This window comes from Columba livia, chromosome 7, assembly GCF_036013475.1.
Source record: "Columba livia isolate bColLiv1 breed racing homer chromosome 7, bColLiv1.pat.W.v2, whole genome shotgun sequence".
Lineage (NCBI taxonomy): Eukaryota > Metazoa > Chordata > Aves > Columbiformes > Columbidae > Columba > Columba livia.
In genome coordinates, this window is record NC_088608.1 from 32,195,041 (window position 1) to 32,222,833 (window position 27,793).

General features: G+C 41.4%; 1 protein-coding gene across 15 annotated transcripts in view; it reads right to left on the minus strand.

Annotated features, from left to right (window-relative positions):
* The window catches only part of IKZF2 (IKAROS family zinc finger 2), a 108,386-nt gene that overhangs the window by 17,065 nt on the left and 63,528 nt on the right, over positions 1-27,793 (minus strand). For all 15 annotated transcript variants that reach the window (XM_065069074.1, XM_021286631.2, XM_065069076.1 and 12 more), the window contains one exon: positions 20,602-20,769. In XM_065069074.1, the coding sequence (XP_064925146.1) occupies positions 20,602-20,769 (168 nt within the window). The remainder of the gene's footprint in view (positions 1-20,601; positions 20,770-27,793) is intronic.

The window sequence follows — 27,793 nt, forward strand, 5'->3', positions numbered from 1 at the left end:
GCTGCCCAGACCCTACTGTAAAGAACAAAGTTTACGTGCTCCAGTTAAGTAGAATCAATACAACTCCCTTGCGTTCATATCCAAATTCTGTTCCCCCTGCTCTACAGATGCAACGACATCATAGCCCCACAGGCATAAAATCTGATTTATACTATGAAATTATACAAAGCCGCTCAAAGTTTAGCTCGGCTTGCTTGTTGTGAAGCTGCCTTCTCCAAGAACCTCACTGAAAACCATGGTACCGAGACACCTCATTGAGCACTGTACGTAAAACCACTGCCAATGGTGGTGGCACCCAAGCCAAGTCAGCTTGGAAATCCCTGGTTTGGGGTAATTATTCCTTTATCACCTTTTCAGAGTAAGTAATCAGATTAAAAACTACCATCAGTCATTCTTATAGAAATGACATAATACAGTGAAAGCAAACAAGCTCAAAATCTTGAGAAATCTTCGATTTGTTGTTAAACTGGGAAAGACCACGGCACTGGGTAAAACCCAGTGGCCATACCTATGAAACAGATAACTTGAAGAATATAAAAAAAGCACTTTGTATTTCTTAATGAAATGTTGGAGTTTCCACACATTTAAGCTCAGATTCATACGGATGACAATGCGGCAGAGAAAACCCACAGTGGAGTCTCAGCCTCAAATGGAAAATATTATGACAGTCACAGCGAAAAAGACATTTAAATTTGAAGTATAATTTTTACCATGAAACAGGTAAACCACTTGTTGAAATTCACAGAGAAACAGAGTTTGCTTGTAAAATTAAAATGCTCATGTGGACAGAGGAGGGGGAAGAAAAGGACACAAAAGACAAGGTGTTTCTGACTTAGGAATACTTTGAGTCCTGTGGGTGAACTTTGATAGCTGAGAAGTCTGCGTGCAGCGACAATGAGATGGTGTAACTCTAAGGTCAGTATTCAAGACAGAAAGCAGACTTGGGCCTAGGGAAACTTCTTTAAAGTCATAAAAAAAGGTCAGTGAAAGAGAAAGAGCCCGTAAGGCATTCGTGCAGCATTTTGTTCTCAAAAGAGATGGGAGTGCACAGCAGAATATAAAGTAAGTCAAAGGGAAATAACAAGGCAGCCCAGGTAATACCTTGCCATAAGCATATAACATGAGAAAGGCTTACAGAACAGGTTAAAGAGCAGTGATACACTTCACCAAACTAAAATCCTGTTTCCATTAAGACCAATGACAAAACACACACCAGTTTCAGCAGTCAGGATTAACTACTCGCACTTTTCCATGTTTTGGATACCATGTTCCCCTCTGCAGCAGCACAGAATGCCTTCCCACTCACCTGCAAGTGTCCTGAGTCCCTGTGACAGCTCAACTGCTAACGTCACCAGCTCACACAGGAAAGGGCATTACTATGGCTGTGTGACATATGGCAGCCCAATCCAAGGACTAGAGACTTTGCACTGAGCTTTGTATCATGCTTTTATTATTTTTGACCACCAGGAAGCAAAGGCAATTGATAATCTTTGCTAAGAGGCATAGGGCCAGGAGATCCTGAAGTGATCTCCCTGGAAGGAGAGCCAGCCAACATTTCTGAACTAAGTGGCCATCTGACATAACTACTTTCAGTCTGAGCAAGTCCCTCTGATAGCAGCACACCAAGCATAATTTATTTCTGTAAAATCTGATCTCCCACTTGGCCCCTAGAATCCCAGAGCTGGAGAAAACCCCAGCTCTCTCCCATTGAAGCTTTCTGAAGCATCACTGAGGAAGTTAAAATGTTATTTTGGTCTGATGTTTACACCTATCAGTAAGGCTGCAGAATTGTCTATCATTATTATAACCAGTCTCAATTCAATATTTCTTCTTTCATCCCTAAAACTGGAAGCTGACTGGGAGCGAGGAGCAGTTCTGCAGTTACACAGTGCCTACCACAAAACAGCCCTTTGCCTTGAACGGGACTTATCACACTAAGATCAGTTTTAACACAGAGGTAGGAAATATGATTAAGGCACTGGGTAGGAACTAGGGAGCACGAGGTTCAACTCTTAGTTATGCTACAAATTTTGTGACTGCAGGCAAGTTATTCTGATTTCCTGTGCTTCAATTATTCATATATATGATTAAGGTAATAATTCCCTTCTTCACAGCATGTAAATGAATTCATGCACTTTGCAAGAGGCACAGAGGCTAATTTGGTGAAGCTCACACAAGCAGGGTAGACACAGAAAAATACGGCCCATATCTCTACTGAGAAATTAAGGACTTAATAACACACTGTGATTTTATTAGATATGGGAGTGAACATTAAAGAGTGGAAGAGATAGTTAGGATGGCACCGAGCAGAGGATCAAGCAGGAATAAGAAAACCAAACCCGTAAAAAAAAAATCGGTAGCATATAAGTCAATTTGCAGGTAAGGTGTCCTTTTAGGCCGTGAAACAGTTAGCCCAGGGAAATGTAAAATGTCCCTGAGCTTGGTGGCATTTAACACTACACAGGACAAAAAGGAAAAAAAGAGAGCATGCACTAGTCACAAAAAGGTGGATATAACAGCTGCTGCGATCCTTCCCACCTCCAGGTTCCCCAAGCTGAGGAAGCAATTGTCAGAGCCAGGGAGGGCTGAGGCAGCGCTGAGGTTTCGGCAGGATGGCTGAGGCTGCAGAGAGACAATACACAGTTCCTCTGGTTCGCTACTGTAATTAAAGAGCGCACTTGGGCTTTTCTAGAGCCGCCTAGCTCAAAGCTTCACACACCAAAATATTTATGTGAATAACAGACCCCTGTATGAATTAATCACCAAAAAAGATTCTGAGACCTAAGCCCATGCTGGCCCTAAGCAGCATGTAGCTTTGCAAAGGAAACTGCCTCCCACTCTGATGTGCTATCTCTCTGCCCTGCTTAACGACTGTAAAAGCATTCACTGAAATTTATGAGGGTTCTTTGATTTGTTACCTTTTTTAAATTTTTTTTCTGGGAGATTACACACACACACACAAAGCAGTATATACTGAAGCTCAGAAATAGCAGCGAGTCCCACAGCTAACCTGAGACCATCCAAGACAACCTGCATGCAGAATTCACAACATGCAAACATCTAAGATAAGGCTCCAGGCTCAACACAAACACACAGACCTGTGACACACAGTGTCAAGTACCTCTGTTTCTGAGCATCCAAACTGTGACAGCATAAAGCAGTCTGGTTTTCAGAAAGAACTAAATCTCTAAACACATTATGAAAACTTTGCCTTAATCTTTTAATGCTTGCCAGTGCAAGCAGAGACAGCAATACCTGGGGTACATTTAATGGGACTCAGCTTTCCAGTCCTCATGGAATTCTGATGTCTCCCTTCTACAAGAACTTTTTAGACTATCATATTTTTGGGCCAAGTTTTAGGGTTTGTGAGATCATGTGCTATAGAATAGGTTGATTAGATCACACAGTAGAGGAGATCATACAGCTAGATCTGTGCTTAAAGAGGCTTCTGGACACTCTGGACACCCCAAAAGGTTCAAAACCCAAAATGCAGCATTACAACAGGAGAAGCCTACACACATGCTATTAAGCACTTGACTCACTTCATGATCTCACGGCACTTATGCCTCTTAGTAAAGATTAGTATCAATTGCCTATTGAAATATATGGGGCTGTTCAACATTTTGTGAGCCTCCCAGCAAATTAATAACAGCTTCTCCTGACTTTTTGCACAGTGGCAGTCAATGATAAGCTATTTCTGTTGACAACTACCATGCACCATTACAGTAGTCCTGTGCAGCCAGCAGTGAAACACCACCAGGTACTTTAGTACATCAGCATGCAGTAAAACAAGGGCAAAACATCGTGCCTACACACCTTTTGTTTTCTAGACATACCTTCTTTCCTATAAATATCTCCAGGGCACAAATCAGCAGCTTGACACCTGCATCTACCTGCCAGTTGTTTACAGTATTGTAAAATAAGCAGCTAGTGGTGAAATACTGTACTGGTGTTCAATCCTCTCTTGATCTTCTGTGGCAAACAGTATTAAACATCAGATTAGATATAAACTCTGAATGTATCATCTGTGCTATGTTTTGGGTAGAATGGACCCAGGACAACATGCACATATGGAGAACAAGTCAATACACTAGCTAGGAGAAACTTTTAAGCATCTATAGCTTCTCTATAGATAAAGCACAAAGCCAGAATTTAGTGTAAATCAGTAAACATTAGTGCTCATGTACAACAGCTCAAGGGTTGTGGTCCTTATTTGTACCTTCAAGATGTTTCTGCCTGTAGCCTTTTATTACTTTAGTAGTTACAATTCAATCTGCAGCTACTGGTGGTTCTGTTATTTAATCTGATTCATCAGATTGTTTTTATTTATTAACTAATCTGCAGCATTTTACAGAGAAAACAATGTTACAATCTGCCACAAGGGTTATAAATAAGTAGGTGGCATTTTTGTGCCAGAAGTTTAACATACAAACAAACAAACTCCTGTTTCATTGGCACAGCCACAGAATTACTGAAATCACTCTAACTGTCCAGATACTTGAAGGACTCCTGCCACAGTCTCACAGCATCTATTAAACAATAAAAAACAGAAAAGCAAGAATCTTACACCCCATTTTCTTTCATTGCAGCACGGAAGACAAACAGATCACTTTGTAGGTTTGTATGCTGTATCTATGTATGCATGCAAAATGAAGAAAAAAAATGTATGTATCTATGTGAAACCATGCAAATAAATTATGTAGTAAGTCATGGAAAACACACATAAGGACACTGATGTTGTATTTAGTTCTGAAAAAGATGAAATCCATGGATACTTGCTCCAGTTCTGTGTCCCAGGAAATACATATTGCAACAGATAGAAGCTCTCCTCATACATTACTCTTATTTCCTCCAATATGAGAGCTTCAAATGGCACCTGACACTCATTTTTCAGTTTATATTAATGGCAACAGAGCTCTCAGATGCCCCCAGATATCTCTGAAAAATCTCAAGTGCAAATGTTCTGCACTTGCACTGTGAGGTCACCAAGCTGGGAGTGCTGTCCCTGTCCCGCACGGACAACATGGCCCAATCCTCCAGGCATCGGTGGGATTCCCAGGAATTTTACACCAACTATGAAATGGTTAAATACTATTAAAAAGGAACTCTGTTTAAATAGCACTCTGGTGGTGAGATAAACTAACAGAAACCAGGAAGTCCACAAAATAATTGGGTGTTTTATCACCTAGTTAGCTTCAAAATCACTTGAAGGCAGCCAGGTTTACCACAACTGACTTTTAAAGGGGGAGAGGCCCTGCAATGAATATGAGAGGTGACTCCAGAACAGAGGCTCCTCCCTGCAATGCCTCCGCGCTATCTGTATGTGGGTGGGAACCGGCTTAAGACAGAGGTTAAACCTTAACTGTATGTACCAGGTCTGTACTTTCCACTTCACTTCAGACCTTTAGCTTTATATTAAAGTTGACTTGATAAGTGGATCATTAATTGGTTCACATGACAAACCTTCCAAAATACACTCATAGGCTTCTCTTCATTTTAACTCAGCTCCAAAAAACGGGTGAGTAGGAAAAATGAAAACAAGTTCAGGTCAGGCTGTTGTTCTCTGCCCTGTCCTGTCTGCTCCCCGTCAGTGCCACAGCTCAGCAGGAATGTGAGGAGGTGACTGGAGAGCCACACGTCACCGTGAGCTGAGCTCCGGCTGCACACACACACAGTGCAGGGTGTGGGTCCCTTGGTGCAGATCAGGAATGCTGATGGACAAACACTCCCTTGAGAAGTGCTTTGGTTGGTTTTGGGTTTTTTCGTCCCCTCTTTGGGTAAAACAAATGTAGGTGTTCGGCCAAATTCATAGGTAGTATCAATGGAAGTAATACCCTGAAGTCAATTTACATCAGCTGTTCTACATTTGTTCCAAGTGCAGCCCCCCACCTATCTTGTAGAACCCTTAAGCATTGAAGAGCCAGTAGCATCAATGTATTATTTGAAGGAAGCAGTGCCAAATATAGCATCACCAATTATTTTATACTACATAAACAAAGGGAGACAGAATGTATGACATTTAGCTGCCACTATAGCACTAGATAGTTTCCTTCTGCATCTGCATAAAACCACTGACCAAGCCCTTAACTCTCACTCATTTCTTCCCATCCTGTGGCAATGAGTCCACTGTTCCATCTACACGTATTACTTTTAGCACCTGGCATCTCTCAATTTTATGTCATATATTAGGAGACAGCAGGAACACGCTCCAGTTTCCCTTTACTTAAGTTTTCCCTTTTCTTGTCACTGTCAGAAACAAAGTTTTGGAAACAGATTATTAACAGCAAGCTGTCATGAAGATAATAGTGACACAGGAGGAATAATATTGACAGCTCCTCTTCTTTTCCTAATCACTGAAGTTGGGAGTTTTTGCTTATTTTGATCAAGGCCAGCAGTAAAGGGAACCTTGCTTCCAAAAACAGGTCAGGCTGTGAAACTAATGGGCCCCTTTGGGACATGACAATTTTTATTCATAGTTTCCTTACTGCCCCAGAACTCATGTGGCCCATGCCTTTGTGTTACCCTCGTAAAGATCTGCTGCTCAAGCATGTGGTTTTGTCATCTCTTGCACAGATGTCAAATAAGGTCAAACAGAAAAAGAGCTGAGTGACTCTTTTTACTCAGGCAGTTTTCCTATCTGCTCCTGTTGCTCTCTGCCAACTCGCCTCACAACATATATTTACCAGCAATCTTACAGAGGAGCTCGAAATCAGGGTGGGACTCTTCTCGAGCAGACAGCGCTGAGCCACGCTGTGCTGTGTATTTGGGAAAACCTCATGCTTAAGGCTCTTCCAGGAAGAGGCTTTCTGGGGCTGCTCCCTACTCCCAAAAGCTCATCCCAGCTCCCATCCCATTTACTCAGCTTCACCAAGGCAAACGAACGTGCTGCCACCAGGGCTGGGCAGACACCTCCCTTCCCTGCCACGCTCATCACCAACACTCGTGGTGCTCACTGCTCCATACGCCAAGTCAGTCATAGTACCTGGCAGGAAGCCAGGATAATTTTGTTTTACGAAAACAACTCCTAGCACAGAAAAAATTAACAGAAAAGATATCTTTTAAAGGATGATGGGATCCTTTAACTCTCTGAGACATGACTGTGGGATATTGGGCAGCTTCTGTTCTAGCACAAACCTCAACACCAAGTGTCTATGTCTGACATTGAAGCTATGTTAATCCTTTCTGGGTAATAAAATTCAGCAATTCCTGTTAGCTTCAATGTCTTTCCTAGTTGGTGGTTTGTTATTTTTTTGGTAACACAAAAGATAAGTAACTACAGTTTCAGAGCACTTCCTAAAACCTATGAGTTTTTAGGTCTACCCTGTGGAATGAACAAGAAGGGAGGGAGGGAGGAAAGATTTGGGGTTTTAGGATGTTTCTTTTTTGCTGCAATTAGTTTTGCACTACAAGGCCTGGATAGATTCAGAAACTGTTATCATGGCTGAAAGGGAGGCAGACAAAAACGAAAGGAAATTAAATACGGGTGTGAAATTAATCCAAAAGGAAGAAAAAGAGAAGAAGGAAAGAAAAAGCAGCTGCCTGGGCTGCAAGTAAAGACAGAAAAAGCTGGAGAACACGAAACAGAGCTCTCTAAGTGTCCAGAAGTACTTTCAAAAGGTTTCCTGTAAAAAGAGGGAATTTAGGAAACTCTGAATATGCTGAACTGCTTTCCTTGATGGAAAAAAACCCAAACAAAAATTCACACTGCAGCCTCCACTAGGCTATTTAAAACAGGTGATTTCTCCGTGAAGTCTGAATCAAGAGTGAAAGGGTGTAAAACTTCTCATTTCTTAATACTTGAGAGAAGAAAAGACCTTTCATTTTCCTACTTTTAAAGTTTTCTACTTTTTTTTCCTCTGTGTGGAAGGTCTTGTAACCGAGTCAGTGGATGGGGACTTAAGACCTCTGGGTTCATTCCCATCTGCAACACTGATGCCTTTGACAAGTCCCTTCTTGTCTGTATTTTAGGTTCATACTCTGCAGAAGGTGGTTGGGCAGCAAACCTTGCAGCCTTCTTGTCTTGGACTTGAACTCCCTGAGAAATGACTGTTTCTCACTATGAGTTATATATTACCTGACACCAAACAGCCTTTTCCCTTCTCTTCACCAGGAACTGTACACCAGCCAGGTCAAATTCATCCCAGACTTCACGCTGATCAAAGCAGAAATCTCATGCATCTCAACCAAAACTGTACTTGCAGCCTCCTGAACTTGGCTCATCATTAGCTCTTGCGACAAACTCATTGCTCATAGAAGACTAATGATATGAACATAATGGATAAATTTTTCACAATATAGCTAACGTGGACATTTTACTTTGGCATGTAAAAGTCAAACAAAGCACTTTTCCTGGTGGATGATCTATTTTTTGAAGCTGAGTAGCTTCATTCCAACAAAACATGTCAAAAATCAATCCTTTGATGCTGCTTGATGGAAATGTAGCCATGGATATTGAGACACAACTGATCCTACAGCCTTACCAGCACCTGCAGTTCCACCCTATGTCAGATATGATATAGTGCTTTCCTTCAGCTTCCAGCTCCTGGACTCAGTTGACCAAGGAGAAGAGTTGGCTTGCATGTTTTCTCATTCCATCCACATTCATGAAATAAATATCATAAGGTAAATAAGAAGGCAAATTTAACATCTTTCACTCTCATTTTAAGTGTCTATGATCTGGGGCATCCAGATTCATGATTTTTTAAATTTCTAGGTTTAGAAACACATCAATAGTATACACACTGAAGAATTGTGCCAATATAAATGGAGTTTCTTCAGATTAGTGCAATTACAATTGACATCAAAAGCTCAGTCATTTTGTTCAAAATTGCTTTCAGGAATCACTTATTTTCCTACCGGAAATTTTCCACTCTTCTGTTGGTTTAAAATCCAGTGGAGTTAAGATGGCTTTTCTCCCTAAATATGCTCTTACTTATGCCTTAAATAATTTCCCTGTTTCATCCTGGTTTTTCATAGGAAGAAAACTAATGTTATATATGTTATATAATGTTGAATCACAGAATAAAGTGCCCTCCTACAAAAGACATCACCCTATTAGAAACACATTGTAAGTGGCACGTTTACTGTGCATTTAATTTTCATTTACAGTACACGCTCTATACCGAGTATGCTGCCTGTATCAGATTTTGTTTTCATAACCTACTCCTGACACCTAACAAGAACTGGGAGTGCTGCTCCAGGATTTGGCAAGAAGGAACAGGTTGTGGATGAGCAGGTTTCTCTGACTCACCTACACGGATCAACAAGGAAAAATAAAAGGGAGAGGTGGAGATTGCAAAGGAAAAAAAAAAAAAGAAAGAGAGAGAGGAGTGACGTGTTCCTTTGGATGCGGTGTGTAATGCAGCTGGCAGACTGCCTGCTCGCGATGCCACAGAGTTCCAGACATGCCAGTCCAGCTGACTCAGCTCTTCGGCAGAAGGAAAGGGAAGAGAGAAATTTCACAAACGTTTCTGATATCTGAGGGACGGGACTGCTCGGCTCTCCTCAAGGATCTTCAAATCTGTCTTTCACACCAGGGACTCCGGTGGTGTCCCCGGAGAGATATCAGAGAAAGATGCTCACACGATAGCCTTGTACAGAATTGCTTATGCTCGCATCAAATCATGTCTCTGTGGTTGTTGGAAAATTCAGCAGCACAGCTTCATCCCACAAACCAGAAATGTCAGGCCTTTCCTAGCCAAGGCTAGCTGCTCTCAGACAAGCCACTGTCTCCAAGGAGACGAGCAAAATGCATGCGCACGAAGGGTATCCAAGTGAGAGAGAGTCTATGGCCCGTGTCGCTTTTCTATATAAAAATTTCATCATCAGATTCTCAGCAGTGTATCCCTTGCATGTGATATATTTTCTAGGAAGAGCCTGAAGCTTTTTAGTCTGGACTCTGCCTGTTTGTGAGACCAGCTCTATCCCATGACTCAGTACTGTGCCACAGGCAGCTCAGAGCAGCCCCGGTCCCATTGGGCTGTGAGGAGGCTCTCTGCTGTCCCAGGCTTTCACTCCAAACTGAAAAGAGGCAGGCGCAAGAAAGTATCTATTTCCCAGCAAAAGCAACTGAAGCACGGGCTGAGACCCAGGCCCCTAATTCTTGATGAAATCAAACAGACCTCAGTGGTTTTGAAGATAAGAGCCATGGTGAACTGGTCCCAGAATCAGGACTGGGATGAGCTTGTCTTAATCTTGTGGTCAGGATCCTTACCACAGGCCCTTGAGCATCTCAGAGTACATGACTGCATTCACACCTCTCTGACTGGGGGGAAAGGATGTTCCCCCATCCTTAATACAGAGCAGCTGGCCCTCTGGGCAGGAGTCTTGGGGCAGGAGCAGCATCTCAACAATGAAAATCCTACTTGGTTATGCTGCCCCACCAATTACTTGCAGCGCTTCCCACAGGGGCAGAGCAACTCATGTATTTAATGCAAAAAGCCCAAACAACGTTTAAGCAGAGGCTTTTCTGAGAGTGAGTGCTTCGAGCATGCAGATAACTGCATGGCTGGGGAGCGTCCCAGCCAGGTGCTCTTTGTCAACGTTTCAATAAGCAGGGCCTCACCAGCATTTCTCCAGCTTCAGGAATGAAGATAGAGATCTTGACTCTCTGTTGCAAGGCACGGAGGGAACTTGGGGCACCCTGTCTGAAATCAACACAGCACAGTTATGCAAAACATGTGTGCAACTGGCATCTCTTGTGTAATCCTGGCTGTAATCAGCCTCTCTAACCACTCCAGAAAGGAAGGAGGGGCAGAGGGTGGAGAAAGTTCACACTTAGATCAAATAAAAAATGGGAAAATATCCAGAGAGCTTTAGTCAGGTAAAAACACAGTTCCCTCTCATGGGAAACCTCCAGGACAAGTTTCCTTGAACTTCACACAGGGTTATAAATAGGAGGAGAGTCACACAGAGTTCAGTACAGGTTCACTGTAAAAAAACCTCTAGACATTCTCATTTTCCTTCTTGAGTGATATCCATCAATATCTTACCTGTAAGCCAATTTATAATTACAGGTTGCTGAGAGCTCAGGAGAATGTATCAGTAGCAGTTTTCTGCAGCTCTGCTATGGTGTGGTCTTAACTGGGTTATATTTTTTTCCCTTTGTTTTCTCTTGGCTTCCTTTCCAGATGGCAAAAACACCTCTCTTTCACCTTAAAACACTCATATATTATCAAAAATGTCAATGGTGCTTCTCCATTTCACACTGTCCCATAAAACAGCTCTGAGATAGCAATGAAAGATGGCCTCAAACCACCATTTGATTCTAAGCTCAAATGTTCTGAAGCTGAAAGGTTTCACAAACTCCTTCACGAACTGACAAAGGCCAGCTCCAAATGCTGGATCTCCTTTCCTTGGAGACAATATGCAAAAGCTTTTTGCCCTTATAAATAATTTTCTTAGGAAGGGGAAAAAAAAGCCAAACTTTTTCCTTCCTTAGAGCTGCTGTGGTATTTTGCTACTCGATCAGCGTATGTGTAAGAAGTGGTCTTGGTTTTGCTGAGACACGGCTTTGTCAAGTCAAAACTGTGTTTTCATCACAAGTGTACGAGAAAGTTCTCAGTTACCACTTGGACCTCTGCTCTGCAAAAGCCACTGCAGCTACCTCAGAGGGTTGCTTCTACAGCTCAACAACTCTTAGTACACTGCACCTCATCCCTCAGGCCTATTCTAAAGCAATGAGACACCCAGCTCTCAAAGGTGGTCTGGAGCATTGCTGTGCAACACCTCTGTTTACAGCTGCACCTTAAATTCTGGTTTTGTATGTCCATATGCCAATCCGAGCATAAAAATATTGGATTTGTGAAGCAATACTTGATGACAAGTAAAACAAGGCCAAAAGAGGCCTTTACAGCTTGAACTTAAAGGAGCAAAGGTACTACATATCTTTAAAAACCTAAGCTACTACACCCTCACCTGCCAGGCTGTCCATAGTAGTTCTGGTGCAGAAAGACAAGTAATTCACATGAAGGTACCTGAATTTACAAATTGGCTCTCACAGGGTTTTTATCCTATTTCATTTTCCCTTCACTGAAAAACAGATAACAATGAGGGAACAACACACACTCCACACAGGCTTTGGGCTGATGAAATAGATAGGGTTCGTAAAGGAAACAAGACTCAAAAATTGCAGGCTAAGTAGTAAGTCCTTTAGTATTATTAATAATCACCTTACTATTGTGTCAAAGATAATCACACTGGTATCAGAGTATAATACCTTAGTGGTTATGGTAACAATACAAAGTTATTATTCCTTCCACTTTGTAATTATCTCATTTCACTATTGCACAAAGGCTAAGTAAAACTAAGGAGATAACATGCAATGCTATGCAGCAGGGGTGCCAGCAGCAATGGAATACTCTGCTATGTACTTACATGACCTTCATTGCAGAAACATGTGCGGCTTGCAGTCATTTGTGTATCCTGCCCTCTCACCATTGCGACAGGTTGATAAGTTCTCTCTATTTTGATTTCACTGACAGGCAACTGAGGCAAAGATGAGGCTAAGGTGTCTGCATCTGTACTGGATGTACTGGATAATGGAGAAATTCTTCACCATGAGGGTGGTGGGACTCTGGAACAGGCTGTCCGAATGAGTTGTGGATGTGCCATCCCTGGAAGTGTTCAATGCCAGGCTGGACAGGGCTGTGAGAAATCTGGTCTAGTGGAAGGTGTCCCTGTCCGTGGCAGGGCAGGTAGAACTAGATGATCTTTAAGGTCCCTTCCAATCCAAACCATTTTACGAACTTAAGAATTTAGGTCTCTCATAAATGAGTGAATAGGAGAAGCAAAAAATTCAAAATTAGTAATAAAAAAAAAGACATGAGAGGATTGGAAGATAAAGACAGACTAGAACAGAATCAATGCCAGACATATGACTATGTACTGTCACAGTGTAAACTGAGCACAGGAATAACTCAGAGTCACAGAAGATAGTGTTAAGAAGAGCAATAGTCTGCAGCAAAAGAAAGGCTAGTTTAGGTGAAATATCAGGATGAGAGTCACAGCTATAAAAAGCAGCTGGGAAGTGGAATTGTCTCCCTAGGGAGGCAATAGAAACAGTCTCTCTGGATGTTTCAAAAACAGGTTAGGCATCCTGCTTAAAAGGACTGCTGCTCTAGACGCAGAAGTCTTATCACATTCATCTGCTTTTTTGATGCCAGTGAAATCCCACATGTAGCACTGTGACAGAATAAAAGCCCAAAAGAAAAAGAAAGGAAAAAGAACTGGCATCACCCAGCAGTGGAGAAGTATCTGTTTTCTCTCCAAATAGCAGCCCAGTAGGGCAGAACAAGGCGCTTCATTCCGGTTGTATATGGCCTGAGGCAACACAGAGAGGGACAGAGTCTGGCTGATGGTGCCAGGATGTGAATTGCTAACATGGGGTGGAGACAGAAAACACGCAGTAAACTGGACATCAGCATTCCTGGCCCAAGCACAAACTTCCATCCTGGCACAGGCATTCCATCAGGAAGAGAGGAACTGGTTGAAATTAATGAGGGGTGATCCCACACGAATCCCACACCACAATGATGCTGTCTAAACAAGGAACTTGTTACCCCTAAGCACTGTGGTGCTATCTGACCTTCTGCACGAGGTGAAAGCAGGTTCAGGAGGCTTGAAGAAAGGGGCAAAGGACACCCTGTTCCCTCCTTGTGAGCACCTTGTTGCACTACAGAACTAAAATCCATCCTGGGGAAACCCTCCCTTGTGGTAAAGCTCCAGTGTTGGGGCATTAGTATCCTTCCCCCTTTGGGGTGCAGACCTTCCTGCTTTAACACAAAACTCTTCCTTGCTAAGGGTCCAAAGACTTAACCTGACACCAAATACACAATTCTACCACTTTGACTCATTAAGGAAAGGATACTTGGCTGACCACAGAAAGGAGGAGATGATGCAACCTCCCTCCAGACCTGCTCTCTCCCTTCTCTCTGGCAGCAGAGTCATAGCAAGGCCATATTCCATGGAGACATACAAGAAGGAGGCACAAGACTTGCCTTACAGATACTACAATAAATCTTAGCACCTACCAATCTTGCTGTGAACTGATATTTAGAACAAAGATACTCCCATGGTGTTGGTGCCTCTCATCATTGGCAGAGTGGGTGAGCCTTTCTCTCTTCAGCCAATTTACAGGCAGCCACCAAGCACTAAAGGAACAAGCCACCTCCTGCTTATGCTGGGGCACCACGAGAAGCAGGGAGCCACACGGTATCTGTTCCTGTTATCGCAATCACACACCCCAGACAGAGCTGGTGGGGGGAAAGGAAAAAAAGCTGACACCCAGTCCTCGGAGAGAGTGAGATTCATGATGCTGGTACACAAGACATCTACCTTTGCTCACCAGCAACACTTCTCCTGTTTCTCTGTCTTATCTCTTGGAAACAGACCTCCTGAGTTGAAATGTCAAAGACTGGTCCATAGTACTGCAGATAAGAGGGAATCTTTATGGAATTTCAAGACTTTGAAAAGTCCAACTAGAAAAGAGTCAACTCTTCTTGCTTTGGGTAGAACCATATCTTTACACAAGTTCCCCCAGAAAACAAAGCCCAAATGTACCTTTTTTTAATTTTTTTTTTTTTCCTGGAAAGATCATGATTTTACAGCATCTTTAAATAAAAAATGGTTTCTCAGTCATAATTGTGCTCTGTAGAAAAGGTTTAACATGACCAAGCCTGTATATTGAGATAATTCTGAGCACATAAAAGATGATATTTTCATATAGTTGATACTAATACTTGTCAGTGCTCTGGAGGCAAAGAGGACTCCACCACTTCAAGGATCAGGGTTAGATGCGGCTTTAGCAAAGTATTGGATACAAGTTGGCTCTACCGAGGATTAAACTTGAAATGAGGATGCCTAGAGGATGAAAGACCTGGCATACCAAACTCCTACCCTTGTACACATTTTGACCTTACATTCCAAAAAATGCACACACAAGCAATATGAAACCCAGAATACCAGAGATTTTAGAGACTCTACAACAGAGAGTGAAGGCCTCTAGGTACTGGAAGCATTAATAAGAAAGCAGTGCTCCTGCAGTATTGTGTACATGCTAATAACAGTTTGGGAACCTGAAGTCTGATAAGAAAAACACAAAATGATTTTGTGACGAGCTTAATTCCACTGAGTTTAACTGAAACAGCATAAGAAAACCTGAGAGGAAGAGAAGCCCTGCGTGATTAAATAGAGCTCTAGATATCAGATCAACCGAATAAATGCCTACCAGCTCATCACAACTGGGGGAAGATGCTGTTTGCTAACCTATTTGCAGAACTGGGATTTGTATGCGAAATATCCCCTCACCTCTTCACATGCTCACTTCATTTTTCACAGATAATAACCTGCTTGTTCACATTTTTATTTTTTTTTTTTCCCCATTCACAATGTGTTTGGGTCAATCCAGCTCAGAGTGCAATGAGAATTACAGGTCCCAGGATCCTGCTAATTATGATGTTCCCATCCTCAAAAATACAGCTACAGAGTGCATCCTGGGCCTTTTAAAAATGGAGATATTAGTAGTGGTAAAAGTCTCTTAAAGATGAAAAAAGCAGTTTGAAACATTGACTCTTCATTATTCTTAATAACCATCCTTACCACTGTTTCAATAATTCTTACTGGCTTTTGACAGGCAGGATTTGACGCCCAGCATTGTGTTTTTCAGTACTGTGCTTGTTCATTCCATTTTTCAGCTGGACCGAGACGCTCACAGGTGGGATGACTCTCCCAAACACTTATGGAGTCGAGCACATCGACAGAATTAGGAATCGGGTTCCTCCTGCCTCTGAGCACAGTGGCACACAGAGATATCACTCGTCAGCTCTGCCAACAACAGCCATGCAACTGCAGGCACGCAGGACACCTCAAAGGGCTCACTGCCAGCCAGGAGGGGCTGAGAATAAAGTCCTCACGGAGAAAAAGAAACAAGAAAGATAAACTTGCAAACCAAGAAACATAGAAAGAATTACTAAACTACATTTCCATGAAGGGGGCATTTTTCTTTTTAATTATACATGCCTTTTATCTTGCACACTGTTCGTAGTTTGCTAAGATTGTACTTTCGGGAGTTTTTGCCTAAGCCTTTCTTTTCAAAACAAATGCTTCACTGCTTTTCTTTTGCAAATAAAATGATACCATTAGCTCAGTGCTATTGAAGAGCTGGGCAACAACAATGTGCAGCAGCAATGGAGGAAGAAGAGGAGGAGGAAAAAACAAATATTTGTTAAAACCAGAAAAGGGGAAAAAACCATTTTCTTAACAGGAAAACAGTAGCCTGGAAGCAAATTTTAAAATGTATCATGAGGAAAAGCTTCTGTGACGGGAAAAAAAATAATGATCTGACTATCCATTTTTTAGGAAGAAATAAACAGTAAAACTGCTTTCATATATGCATAACACTTACATACTCCCACAGTAAGGGAACATGATTGAAGTTGCCAAGAAATAGAGAAAAATCAGGAAATTCCAGAATTAAGATTGCCTGAGAACGCTTCATATGGCTAGTTTGTCTGTATGCATGACAAGATAGGCTTCTGATCACAAAAATCACAAAATAATTTGCCCACAGTACCATCCTTGCTTAGCACAAAGGATGGACGGGTGGTTCTCACTTCATCAAAACCTATTCTATGTTTTGTTTTCCCCTTCGCAAGTAATCCTGTCCCTTACCGCCCAAGCCCTGCTCTGAAAACTAATGCACTAATGTCTTCTATAGGTTCTTCCAGATTACTCATCATTGCAGCCTTGACTTTTTAAAGAACTATCAAAGCATTGATGTTTACAATAGCATTATGAGTGGAGGGCTGATTTGGCTCTGTTTTAGACACAGAAGAAATTCATGTCAAGACATAACTGCTGATTTTACATGCCCATTTGAGGATGCCTGGCTCTTCAGGGGGAAATAGCATCAGGTTGCACGTCATACATTTCCAAGTACGCAGGTCAACGTCTAGGTGCTTTAGCCATCAGGTTGATCTGTCAGATCAACTGTCTTCTTTAAAACTTCTGGTTTTCTGTTTATTAAGGGCCTACAGTAGAATTCACCTCATCTGGTTTGTGTCCTCTTTAGTCTCGTTGTGTGAGTCTGAGAAGATGGGCATGTCTCAGGGTGAGATAGCAGGCGCTCTGTGACTGTCATCAGGAGATTGGCTTTACCTGCATGTTTTCCTCTTTAAAAGCAGCAAAAGGCAGGAAAGTGAAGCAAATCCCTGCTGTTTTGTCAAGTGCATCCTGCAGGAGGGGCTACCAATTTTGCCCCAGCCTTCCACAGCTTGTCCTTAAGCTCATATCCTCCAGCCCACTCAGGCACCTCACCTGTACTATCTGTGTTGTAGAACTACGGAGTTAATTCTGAAAACAACATCTGAAAGTCCTATGAGTACCTCAAGGCTCATGCTCACACTTAGTGTAATTCTGTGCATGAATCTCTCCCCAGGCATTATCCTACCGATATCCTGAAGGCATCATTATTTTCCTGAAATCAAAAAAGCTGCATGTGGGAGAAAAATATAGAGACAAAGTTCATCAGAACTCCATATGTCAGTAAAAGGTAAATAATCGCAGGAGTAAACCACTGCAAGATAAGTCCTTAATTATTTAGGGTCAAACAGCAGCAACATTACAGATGCAAACTAATATTTTGTTAAACACTCACCCTGGGAACACTTAGATAGCAAGATATTATTCTTCACAAGAAGGGGAGGCAAAATGTGGATTGTGATGCTGAGAAACTTTTTCAAATAAATAGAAAATAATATTAAAAAGCATGAACAAAAAATTCAAAGAAAAAAAAAAGCTGTAATTTTTTTTTCAAGTTAATAGTAGTTTCAGCTATTTCAAATATCTCTGAGATGCTTCTGCTAATTTCTGTTTGCAATTACATTTCCTTACTTTTTCACCTTTCCTGTCTTACTGTATGCAAACCCTACTGTAAGCACAGGAAAAACTGACTAAGTGACAGTAGTGAGAGGGTGTAACTGACTAAGTGGTGACACAAACAAAATGCTTTCCAATTCACAGATCAGACTAGTTGGGAGAAAAAAGAAAAATAAAAACCATTCTTCAATCCCTTTCTTGCATACTCTGCCTTCTGTAAAAAATGAGTACTGTAAAACCTTCTTGGGAAGGAAAAAAGAGTCGGGTTTTTTGATTAATAGCACTCTCTTATTTAAAGAGGAAACAGACATACAACATAAAAAAAGGAAATTGGTCTTGCGTTATGAAATCATGTGCGAGATTCTCAGCTGGTGCAAACCAGCAGTACTTTCCTTGCCTAGGGGATGTAATGCCAATCTGTATCAGCTGAGGATCTGATACAAAGAGTTTTCCTTTTATAGATATAAAAACATATTCAGACTCACTTCTAGTTAGACATTAAGTATACTGGGTTGAAACTGGATTGAAGTCTCACATTTCAAAATAGTTTTCAACCTCTTCTTTCTATATTTTATCTGATATCTTCTTTTCTGAACAGAAACAGAAGAAGATGTAAACATTACTAGAATTATTTAGGTTGAAAATACCTTCTATGAAATCTACTAGATTTGTTATACCTTCAAGGTCTACTTCCAGATGTCAGTGTGCGTTTTATTAAAGCAGAAAGTGCTTGTATAGTACACCGATAGAAAACTGTTGAAAATCTCTAGGAAGCATCTACTCATCTTTTCCATGACCAGGTTCACGTATGCATGCACACGCCAACCACACTTGCCTACACGACAGGGACAGAAAGACACCTTAACTTCCGTGCTCACGTTCAGATTGGCATTTCACTTTCGTGTAGGTGGGTGCCAGGTTTTAGGGCTATATTCCAGGTTTTAAACTTTTCATCTCTAAGTGCTACTCGAATAATTGCCTTGGAGAGTATTGCAGGAGCATTTGTCTGTTCCTGTTGGCCCTCTGATGAAAACTGTTGTGGCTGATACTGGGCGCAGTGACATTTTCTCCATTGAAAACAAAATGTAAAATTACAAATGGAGCACTGCTGAACACTTCTGGGTCAGTTAGGGAAGGAGCTCCGGAGGAACTCATGTGCCTAAGCAGCTTAGGTGCCTTCTGAAAATCCCACACCTTTACATTTCATCCTTATGCAAAAAGCAGAAACACCAGCCATGTACTTTTCACACAGGAAGAACGAACAATCACTATCAATGACTGTATCTAGGTAACAAAATCTATATTCATATTATGAAAACAGTCTTCAACCGCAATGTTCATGTTTTGTAATGTGGGCTATTTTATGTCACAACTCCCTATTGTGAATATTTTTATTGTGTTTTCTTTTTTACTGCATTTCAAGTTGAAACTACAGCTATGGCTAGACGTGTGAAAATTGCACCTCACAGTTGCACAGACGTTTTCCCCTTCTGACTTTCAGATCAAATCCTCTCGGCTGACAACTCTCAAGTAATTCCCTCTCAACCTAGTCCCACACTTGTACTGCCGTGGAAGCTCAAGCTTTCTGTCAGCAGGACTGCCCCAAAGTCTATCTGGAAAAGCTTACTAGCTTATCCTTTCTGATTCTTGGAAATGTCACAGCAACTCTGGATCCTAAGACCACCCTAATGCTCAGAAAACAGACACCGCTACTGAAGTGAGGCTGACCCTGCAGAAGAAACATGTATAAAGAGTCAAGAAGCTCCATGATTCCATTTTCACATGCAGAGTTTCTGTCTGCGGCTGCACTTCAACCACTGTGTTTCAGTAGTCACACATTTGCTAACACCTCAAAAAAGTTCATCTCTAACACTGTCACTTGTAACCAGCCCAATTATCTCTGCTCATTCAACAATGAAAAACATAGTTTTCTATAAATGGCCTGGACACAAAAGCTGAATATCCTGGGAGATAAAAAACGCAGCACGTTAAGATCTCCCAGAAGAGTCCTACACAAAATGAGTAAGTGGGCAGAATGCAGCCCCTTGGTGTTGTGCACAGGGACTAGAAACACATCTGATCCTGATCATCAGGGCTACCAACGTGACTACTAACGTGCCGTCACGCAACGCTTATTTCTTCAGAACGTATCAAGTAGACTTGATATAGACATGATACTATCAAGTAGCAAGACAAACCCAGTGGCTCTCTGACACCACCTGCTCTAGCGTGAGTGTTGAGGCTGCCATGAATTAGGATTTCACAGCAAGATGTAACCGAATCAAAAAAGCAATTAGGAGGTTTTTGAACAAGTATGAACTCCATCAGCACATGGCATTTATTAGATGAAGAAGCAGGTATGAAAAGCAAAACAGGCTTCCAAAAGCACAGTTATTTTTTGCAATCTTTGGAATTTCACAGCCACTTTGGGTCTGAGAGTGTCAAAACAATCTGCCGGTGAAGCCTGGATACACCCAAGGAGATGTTCAAAGGGAAATATGATAGCATCAGCAGAGGAGCTCAGTTACACAAAAGGAGAGGTGTGGCTGAACCGCAGCTTTTCTGATTCACATCAAGGCTTTCCCAAAGTTCAGAGCTGGACTATCTGAAGAGGATGGTACAAACCCAGAGCCACCAGGAACACACAGTTATTTTCACAACCTCCTTCACTTAAACGGTAATGGCAAAGGGAAAAACAAGAGGGAAGAGAAGACAAGGCTGACTCACCAGAGTGCGTCCTGAGGTGTCCTGTGAGGGCGTCCCTCCGTCGGCAGGCATAGCTGCAGAAGGGACATTTGAACGGTTTCTCCCCAGAGTGCAACTTGATGTGCCTCAGCAGGTTCCCCTTCTGGGTAAAAGAGGCACCACATTGGTTACAGTGGAAGGGACGTTCACCTGGAAGGGAAATGGAAGCAGTCAAGAAACATGGGAAGTTGCACAGAGCCCATTATCCCATTCTTTGTAACGGTGCCAGTTTATGTAGGTATAGTCCCCACCACTATCACATGGCACTTGCTAAAGTCACAGGCCATTTCTTCTGTGCAAGGAGCAAAGCCTCCAGTAGCGATTTGAGGCTCTTCTGCAGCCTCAGCTTGAGGTGATCAACGCAGCCTGATTTTCATAAAGTTTTCCACCTCTGAGGTTTTATCCTTCACAAAAGATGAGCTCTGCTCAAAATTTAGATCCATAACCATGGTTTTGTGGTACCTGTCTCTATATTTTTTCACTTATTTTTAGTCTAGGTCCAATCCATGTGAGTATTTAGAACTGATCGTAACAATTAGACTTGGACAGATATTAAGGTCTTTGCTTTAAACCAAATCTTTTACTTACATTATAAATTAATTTAAATCCATTTTTGAAGTCTGTTTTGCATTGCTGGAGTGATATAAAGAAAAATGATGCAAGTGAGGATCAGACCCACAAGCTTTGGGCAGTAGCAAACACTGAGAAAAATCTTATTCCATTAAACTGTGAAATAAGCAAATTTGTGCTTTAAGTAAAACTAATAAAAAAGACTCGTTTGATTAAAAACAAAAAGAAAAAAATAAACTCTACACTTTACCGTCTCACTTCACCCCATGCATTCTCACACACATGCAAAACTGATTTTGATGGTAATCCTTCATAAGAGAGGGAGGAAGAAAGCTCTTACAGGTATGTACTAGTAAATCTTGCTTCAGTGGTTGAAATCACTGCCAGCTTTACAGTCCTATCGGGAGGGCAGCAGAAGGCAGGTGTGCCATGTATGTGCCATATGTCTGCAACTTCACTTCATGTGCCTGAATTGGAAACTCCATCTGAAAGCACTGCAGGTGCACTGAAGAAGACACTAAGGTTCTTACAATCTTGCCAAGAATATTACACAGTAATGATTAAAAAAAATAATTAAAACAAAAAAAAAAAATCAGGGCAGACAGCTCTTCTTCCAATGTGCTGAGCACGAGCTCACTGGAATTGATAAAGAGTTTGTGGTTTCCCTTTTAAACTCCCACACTGTACTTAAAGGATCTGATTAGCCATTATCTTCTATGTCATTTAAAAATGTCCATAACAGAGATATGTAAAGAGACTGCGGCAGAAAAATATATGAAGCTGTTTTTTCTTTTTTTTCTTTTCTGTTTTGCTTTCACTGTCTGAGAAAACAGGCAAAACCCCTTCCTTTGACAGGTTTCTCAGTATTCAGGAATGATAGCTTCAGTTTCAGGATGACAACTTTAAAGAAGGTGGTGAGTTTCTTACCAAGTCTAAAGTCTTTCCTTTTACTCCTGCTGTGTTTCAAACTCCGCAATGAATGTGTTTTACCCACTACATCACCCACTTATCTTTGATATTTTGGAGGCCGCATACAAGCAGGTATTATTCCTCAATAAACCGGCAGCTGAATAGATGCTGAAAGCCTTTGGGCAGGAATTTGGATAATCCCTGCACTGAAGTTCCGTGGCAAAGATGACATGAAAACACCCACTATAGTCACCAATAGCCTGCTTCTTTCTTGCAACAGACAGAATATGCTACAACAGCCCAATTTACCTTAAATAACCTTTGTATCTATTTAAAGCCAGCATGAATTCATTTTTCCTACTGGCTTAACTCAGGGTAAATAACTGCTTTGATCTGTTTATTATACTTGCTCCTATAATTTGATTCTTGCTCCTTGTTTAAGCTGCAGGCTTGTGGGATGACCGTAATTTTAGTCACACCTTCACACTACTGATTAGCAGCTTTTACACTTAGCACAGCTAATCTGACAATTATGCAATAGAAGGGTGCACAAAAAAGAAAGAAAAAAGGTAAAAACTGAATAATAAGAAGATTCTGCTGGTTTTCAGAGGACTCTGCTTTCTCATGCCCCCTCCAGATACTAGCAAACCAGCCTTCTTTACCACTTCAGTGCCTTAGGACTGTTTTCCAATTATTTGTCTTGCTGTCTTTTCTTAGTAGGTTTGTAAACAGTTCCCAGTATTATTTCCTAATAACAGAATAACAACCTTGACATCCTTATTCACTTCTGTTATGCTTCCGTGAAAAGTAAAAGTTTCTATTCATGGGCTAAAACTAATCATCCTTCGAACTAATGATCCACTCACAAAAAGTCTTTATCTAAATAAATTTCTTCTCTACATGGCAGGCCCTGACTGTGCCTAAAATGTTTTCCTGTCTTTGGGGGTGATGGCAGCACAGGCACGCCAGAAACTACAGACCTATTAAACAAGTGGCACATATCTACATGGGGCTACAGACAATAAGCAGCACAGTGTGTATTTCACTATTATAGCTACCTACGTATTTACTGTTTGACTCCATAAACTTATACTGATTTATTAAAATAAGAACTTTTCATAAGATGAGCATTTACTGATAGATGTCCGAGCAAGCATTTTGCTTTTCAACATTGAAAACTATATGACTGCAAAATATTCTTAGTCTAGTTTAAGTATCAAACCTTTTCTCTATTTTAGAAGTAAACCAGGGCAGAAAAACCTCAAACTTTAGTGACACACAAAAAAAGTTTCTGAGTGGGGAGAAGGGAGGAACAGTTAATCAAACAAGATGGTTCTTTTAAACTCCAGATTTAAGATCTAAAGCCAGACAAAACCAAGAATGCTTAAAAAGCCTTGTTCTCCAGCACAGGGAAGTTAGTTATCTAAAGTTACTTCAGGAATGGACAGGGCAGGGAAGCTGGAGCTGCAGAGTATTACCTTTCCTAAAGGCTTAGTAAGAAAAGCTTATGCCAGGGAACAGCCTCAAGAATTAAATTAAAATAATAAATAAATCTATCGGGGTTTAGCATTTTACAGTTAAATAAAGTATTAATTAAAAGGTACGATTTCAAACATTAACCTCTAAATTACATTAAAATACTGCTGAAACTTCACAGTTCACTATTTAACACCTATCCATTACAGTTATGTCTCCTCCAGGAAAAATAATACTGAAATATTACTGCTCTTTAGCTAGACCAGTATCTAAAGTACACAAGTTATCTTGCTGTTGTGCAAACAAATACTGAGATGAAAGGCAAAGTCGACCAATGGAGTCAGGGTTATTAACAACATATAAGTATCTTTAATATATGGCAGCTGGCTGGAGACTTCATAGCGCAAGCTACCAACACTGTCTAGCTGATACAACCTGAAACCAGGCGTCTGAACTGATTAACTTCCTACTAATAGCTTTCATATTTTACCACGTATATGTTAAACGTTCTTTCAGAAAGCAAACCAACTCCTTTTTCTGCTTAATTGGAAGCTTCCCCATGCAATAACTCTCCTTTACCGCCTCAGCACGGAAGTGCTGCGCAGAAGTTTCAATATGAGTTATCCTTCTTTGAATCTCATACCGGTGCAAAATACATCAGTGATATTTTCTGTACCAAACCAGAAATTTAACTGAGGACAAAGAGCCTGCAGAACTTGCAACCAAGGAGACTTAGATTTTCACAACCCTTGGCTGACAACTTCTGTTCCCTTGAAATTGAATGGGGCATCTCACAAAATAGTGCACTAGTTCTTATTGACGGCAAGGCCTGGTCATTTGCACAGCAGTGCTCCAGTCCCATCCTGTGAATGTTTTAATTCCTTTTTTTTTTTTTTTTTGAATAACATTGGTTTTAAAGTCTCTTCAAAATAACAAGGAAAGCCAGGATAGAGTCCTTCTACATATAAGAACTGGATCCAGATGGACTACATTTAACATCTGTCCTGGCTAAATGTATATCTAAGATCTTGGCTTTTTTTGTTTGGCACATACTTTCGATATGCAAGGGATAGCTTAGGTACTTCTCAAACAGGATGTTGTTTTTTTTAATTAACCTTTTAATGCAAGATTACTATGCCCATGCTGCCATCAGAAAGTATTTGTTCATACTAATAATATTAATTTTCACCCTTCTGTAGCAGGCTTTTTGGTTAATATTCAGTTAAAATGAAACATTTCTCCTGATTCATCAGATGCTGCAACTGCTCTGATTCTGTTCTGTCCCTGGAGAACAGATGAAATATCAGCTGTGCTACCAACAGGCAGTGAGCTGCAACCTGCCTTCACCCAGGCGAGATACAGAGCAGACAACTTGGTTTTATTTCTGTATTTGTTATCCTGAGGACTATCTAGTCCACGTACCTGCTTATTGTTCTATCAGATTCACTCAACAGGCTGCACACCATCTGAAATTGGTGATTTCACTAGTTTTTTGTTGTGAAAACCTACTTGCCGATAGGATAATTTATTATAAAACAGTAGTGACAAATCTTCCATGAAAAATTCCTGGGAAATCCTGGGTGATTTCCGACAGTCCTCTGTACGCAGATTTATAAGTGTATTCTTAGGAGAGAAAAATCCTTTAAGTGAACTGGTAAAAATATCAGAAGAGTTTCGTTAATGCGTACTGCAAGTAAAACATCCTTCTGCAGAGAGCAATTTCAAAGAATCTAAGCTCTCCTTCCTTATGCTTAAGTAGAAAATGAGACTTTTGGAAAAGTTAGATTTAGGAATTTAAGTAGAAAACACCACTTGTAGAAATTTGGCCCTACAGTTTTTGATTCAGTGCCAAACTGATTCATATTGCACGGGGTAGGAGCCCGCGCTAGGTTACGAATTACAAGTGAAACCAAATCAAACCCTTCAACTAGAATAATAAGACAGACAGTCCAACAGAGTTAATTGTAATGTGTTAATATGACCATTTGTTTAAATTTGTTCCTGGTTAGCTCTTTAGACATAAAAGTCTTTTACACTGAACAGCATGGTTGGGTTTTTCCCAATTTATTAATTGTGTCTCAAAAACTTGAACTCTGCATGAAAAAAAATTAAATAGCATTCAGAGTTCCAGTGTTGCGTCTGTTCAGTTATAATGCTATGGATGCTGCTAAGGCAGAACGTGAAGATTTCCCTCCTAAGCACATAATGTATTTCATTTCACTGACTTTATGATACTAAAATGCATGTAGAGTGCAAGCAAAGATCTGAGACCCTCCTGCAGTTAGCAACCCCAAAAAGCCTAAAAATAACCTGTTAGCAGCCCAAAGTGAAAGCGGGGCAAGACTGCTGTCTCTGCTGCCTTGTGCCGTGTATGCAGGGACCTCCGCTGCATCGACAGAGAAAGCATTTAACCTCTGGGCATTCTTAAAACAAGCAGCATGATCCTAGTCCACCCTTAGAAAGTGTTTCAGAATCCAGCAGTGGACTAGATAAAGGACCAGACATTTGGGTTGAGAAAAATCACAGTTCACAGCACATGGGAGAAGAACACATGGACCTCGCAGATCACAGAGGCAGCAGCACAGCTGTGTCAGCAAATGATTTCTGCTTTGCCAAAAATGAGAAGCAAGGAAATTTTCATTGAGGCCCACTCACAGAAAGCCTAAAGAGATGAGAAATCACTGAAGTTCCTTTTCATTACCTCGTTGGATTATTGACTTTATCTTCCCCTTCTCCCCTTCCCTCAACATTCCCAAGCATAAGCCCCTGGAGTATCCAGTGCCAATATTCTGTGACCAGTCATCTCCTGCAGTTACAAAAAACTCTGATGAAGATGCTGCAACTCAGGGCATGTGCTGTGGAATATGAAATTTGGACCAAGAGAAGATAGTATGGGAGAGGAGGAAAATAAATAAAACCTGACACATGCTACTTTTCAGACACGAAGATGTGGCATGTAAGGGAGAGGGCGAGGGTTAACCTGCTCACAAAAGCGGGGAGTGCATCACACTTAATTCCCACATTGAATGTTTTATTTATTTACTGTCAGTAATGACAAATAAATAGAAAAGCCTTCTCCTTGATGCCCATACAGATTACAGAGATGCTTCCCTCAAATTATCAGTGTTTCAGAGAAATGTTGTGTTCGTTGGTATCACATGAGCAGGACCACGGGCTCCATGACAGAGGTGCCATGGACCTGAACATCGCTGGCACCACGTGCATGAGGCAGTGCTTGTGTGGATCCAAAGGATGAATGGGAAACCTCCAGCTCGATGTGTCATGGGAAGGGGCAACTGCAGACATCAGAGGGAACGGACGCTCCAGCAAATGAGGATGAAAGATGGGACACTGAGCTTATCTACTCTGGCCTCAGCCATGGCACAGATTATTTTCCCCATCCCTGTATCTGTTTGACTGAACCATCAAAACATCGCAGGGGAAACAACTGCTCCTTAGAAACAGATGAGTAACGGCTGGAGAAAACCGTGCCCCTTTATGTGTGCACACTGCCAAAGCCATACGGCACAACTTCTCGCAAAGCCTTGGTCCCCAGCATACATGCAAATTACAGCCTCTACTATGGACTGCAGAATTTCGTGTGATTTACAGAGAATGCTGTCAGGATTTTGGGGAAGGGAAAAGGACTTTAGTTTTTGCCAATGCAAACAACTGGCCAGAGCATGCTTTGGTTGTGTACTGAGAAAGAGGAGAGCAAGGCGGGATTCAGCTCCCAAGAGATACTTAAATTGGCTTTAAGAGGTAAGGATTTACATGCCAGTTGCATTAGCTGATAAAGAATATCATCCGTTTCCACTCACCAGGGACAACCTCCCTTCCCTCCACCATTCTCCCTTGGGCTGCAAAACCAGACTACCCACAGGTCAGGGCTCATTCCAGAGCTGGGGCCAGCCCATCGCGCCTGGCTGCCGAGGAAGTGGCAAGAGATTTTAAAATACTGCACTTGAAAAGAAAGATACCAGTATGTTAAAAATACTCCTTAAAAGCAAGGATGTGGAAATCCAAGCAAACTTCTCCTTCTGTTGCGGACAGTGAAGTAGCAGTATGTATTAAAAAACAAACAAATAAAGCAGAGGGGGAAAAAAAAAAAAGTCCCACACAAAATTTGCCAACTGGTTTAGTGAGAGCAGAGCACTGAGCTGCACATGAAAAGGAATGCCATTTCCATTTGCTTGAAATCATCTGTAAAGAGCAATAC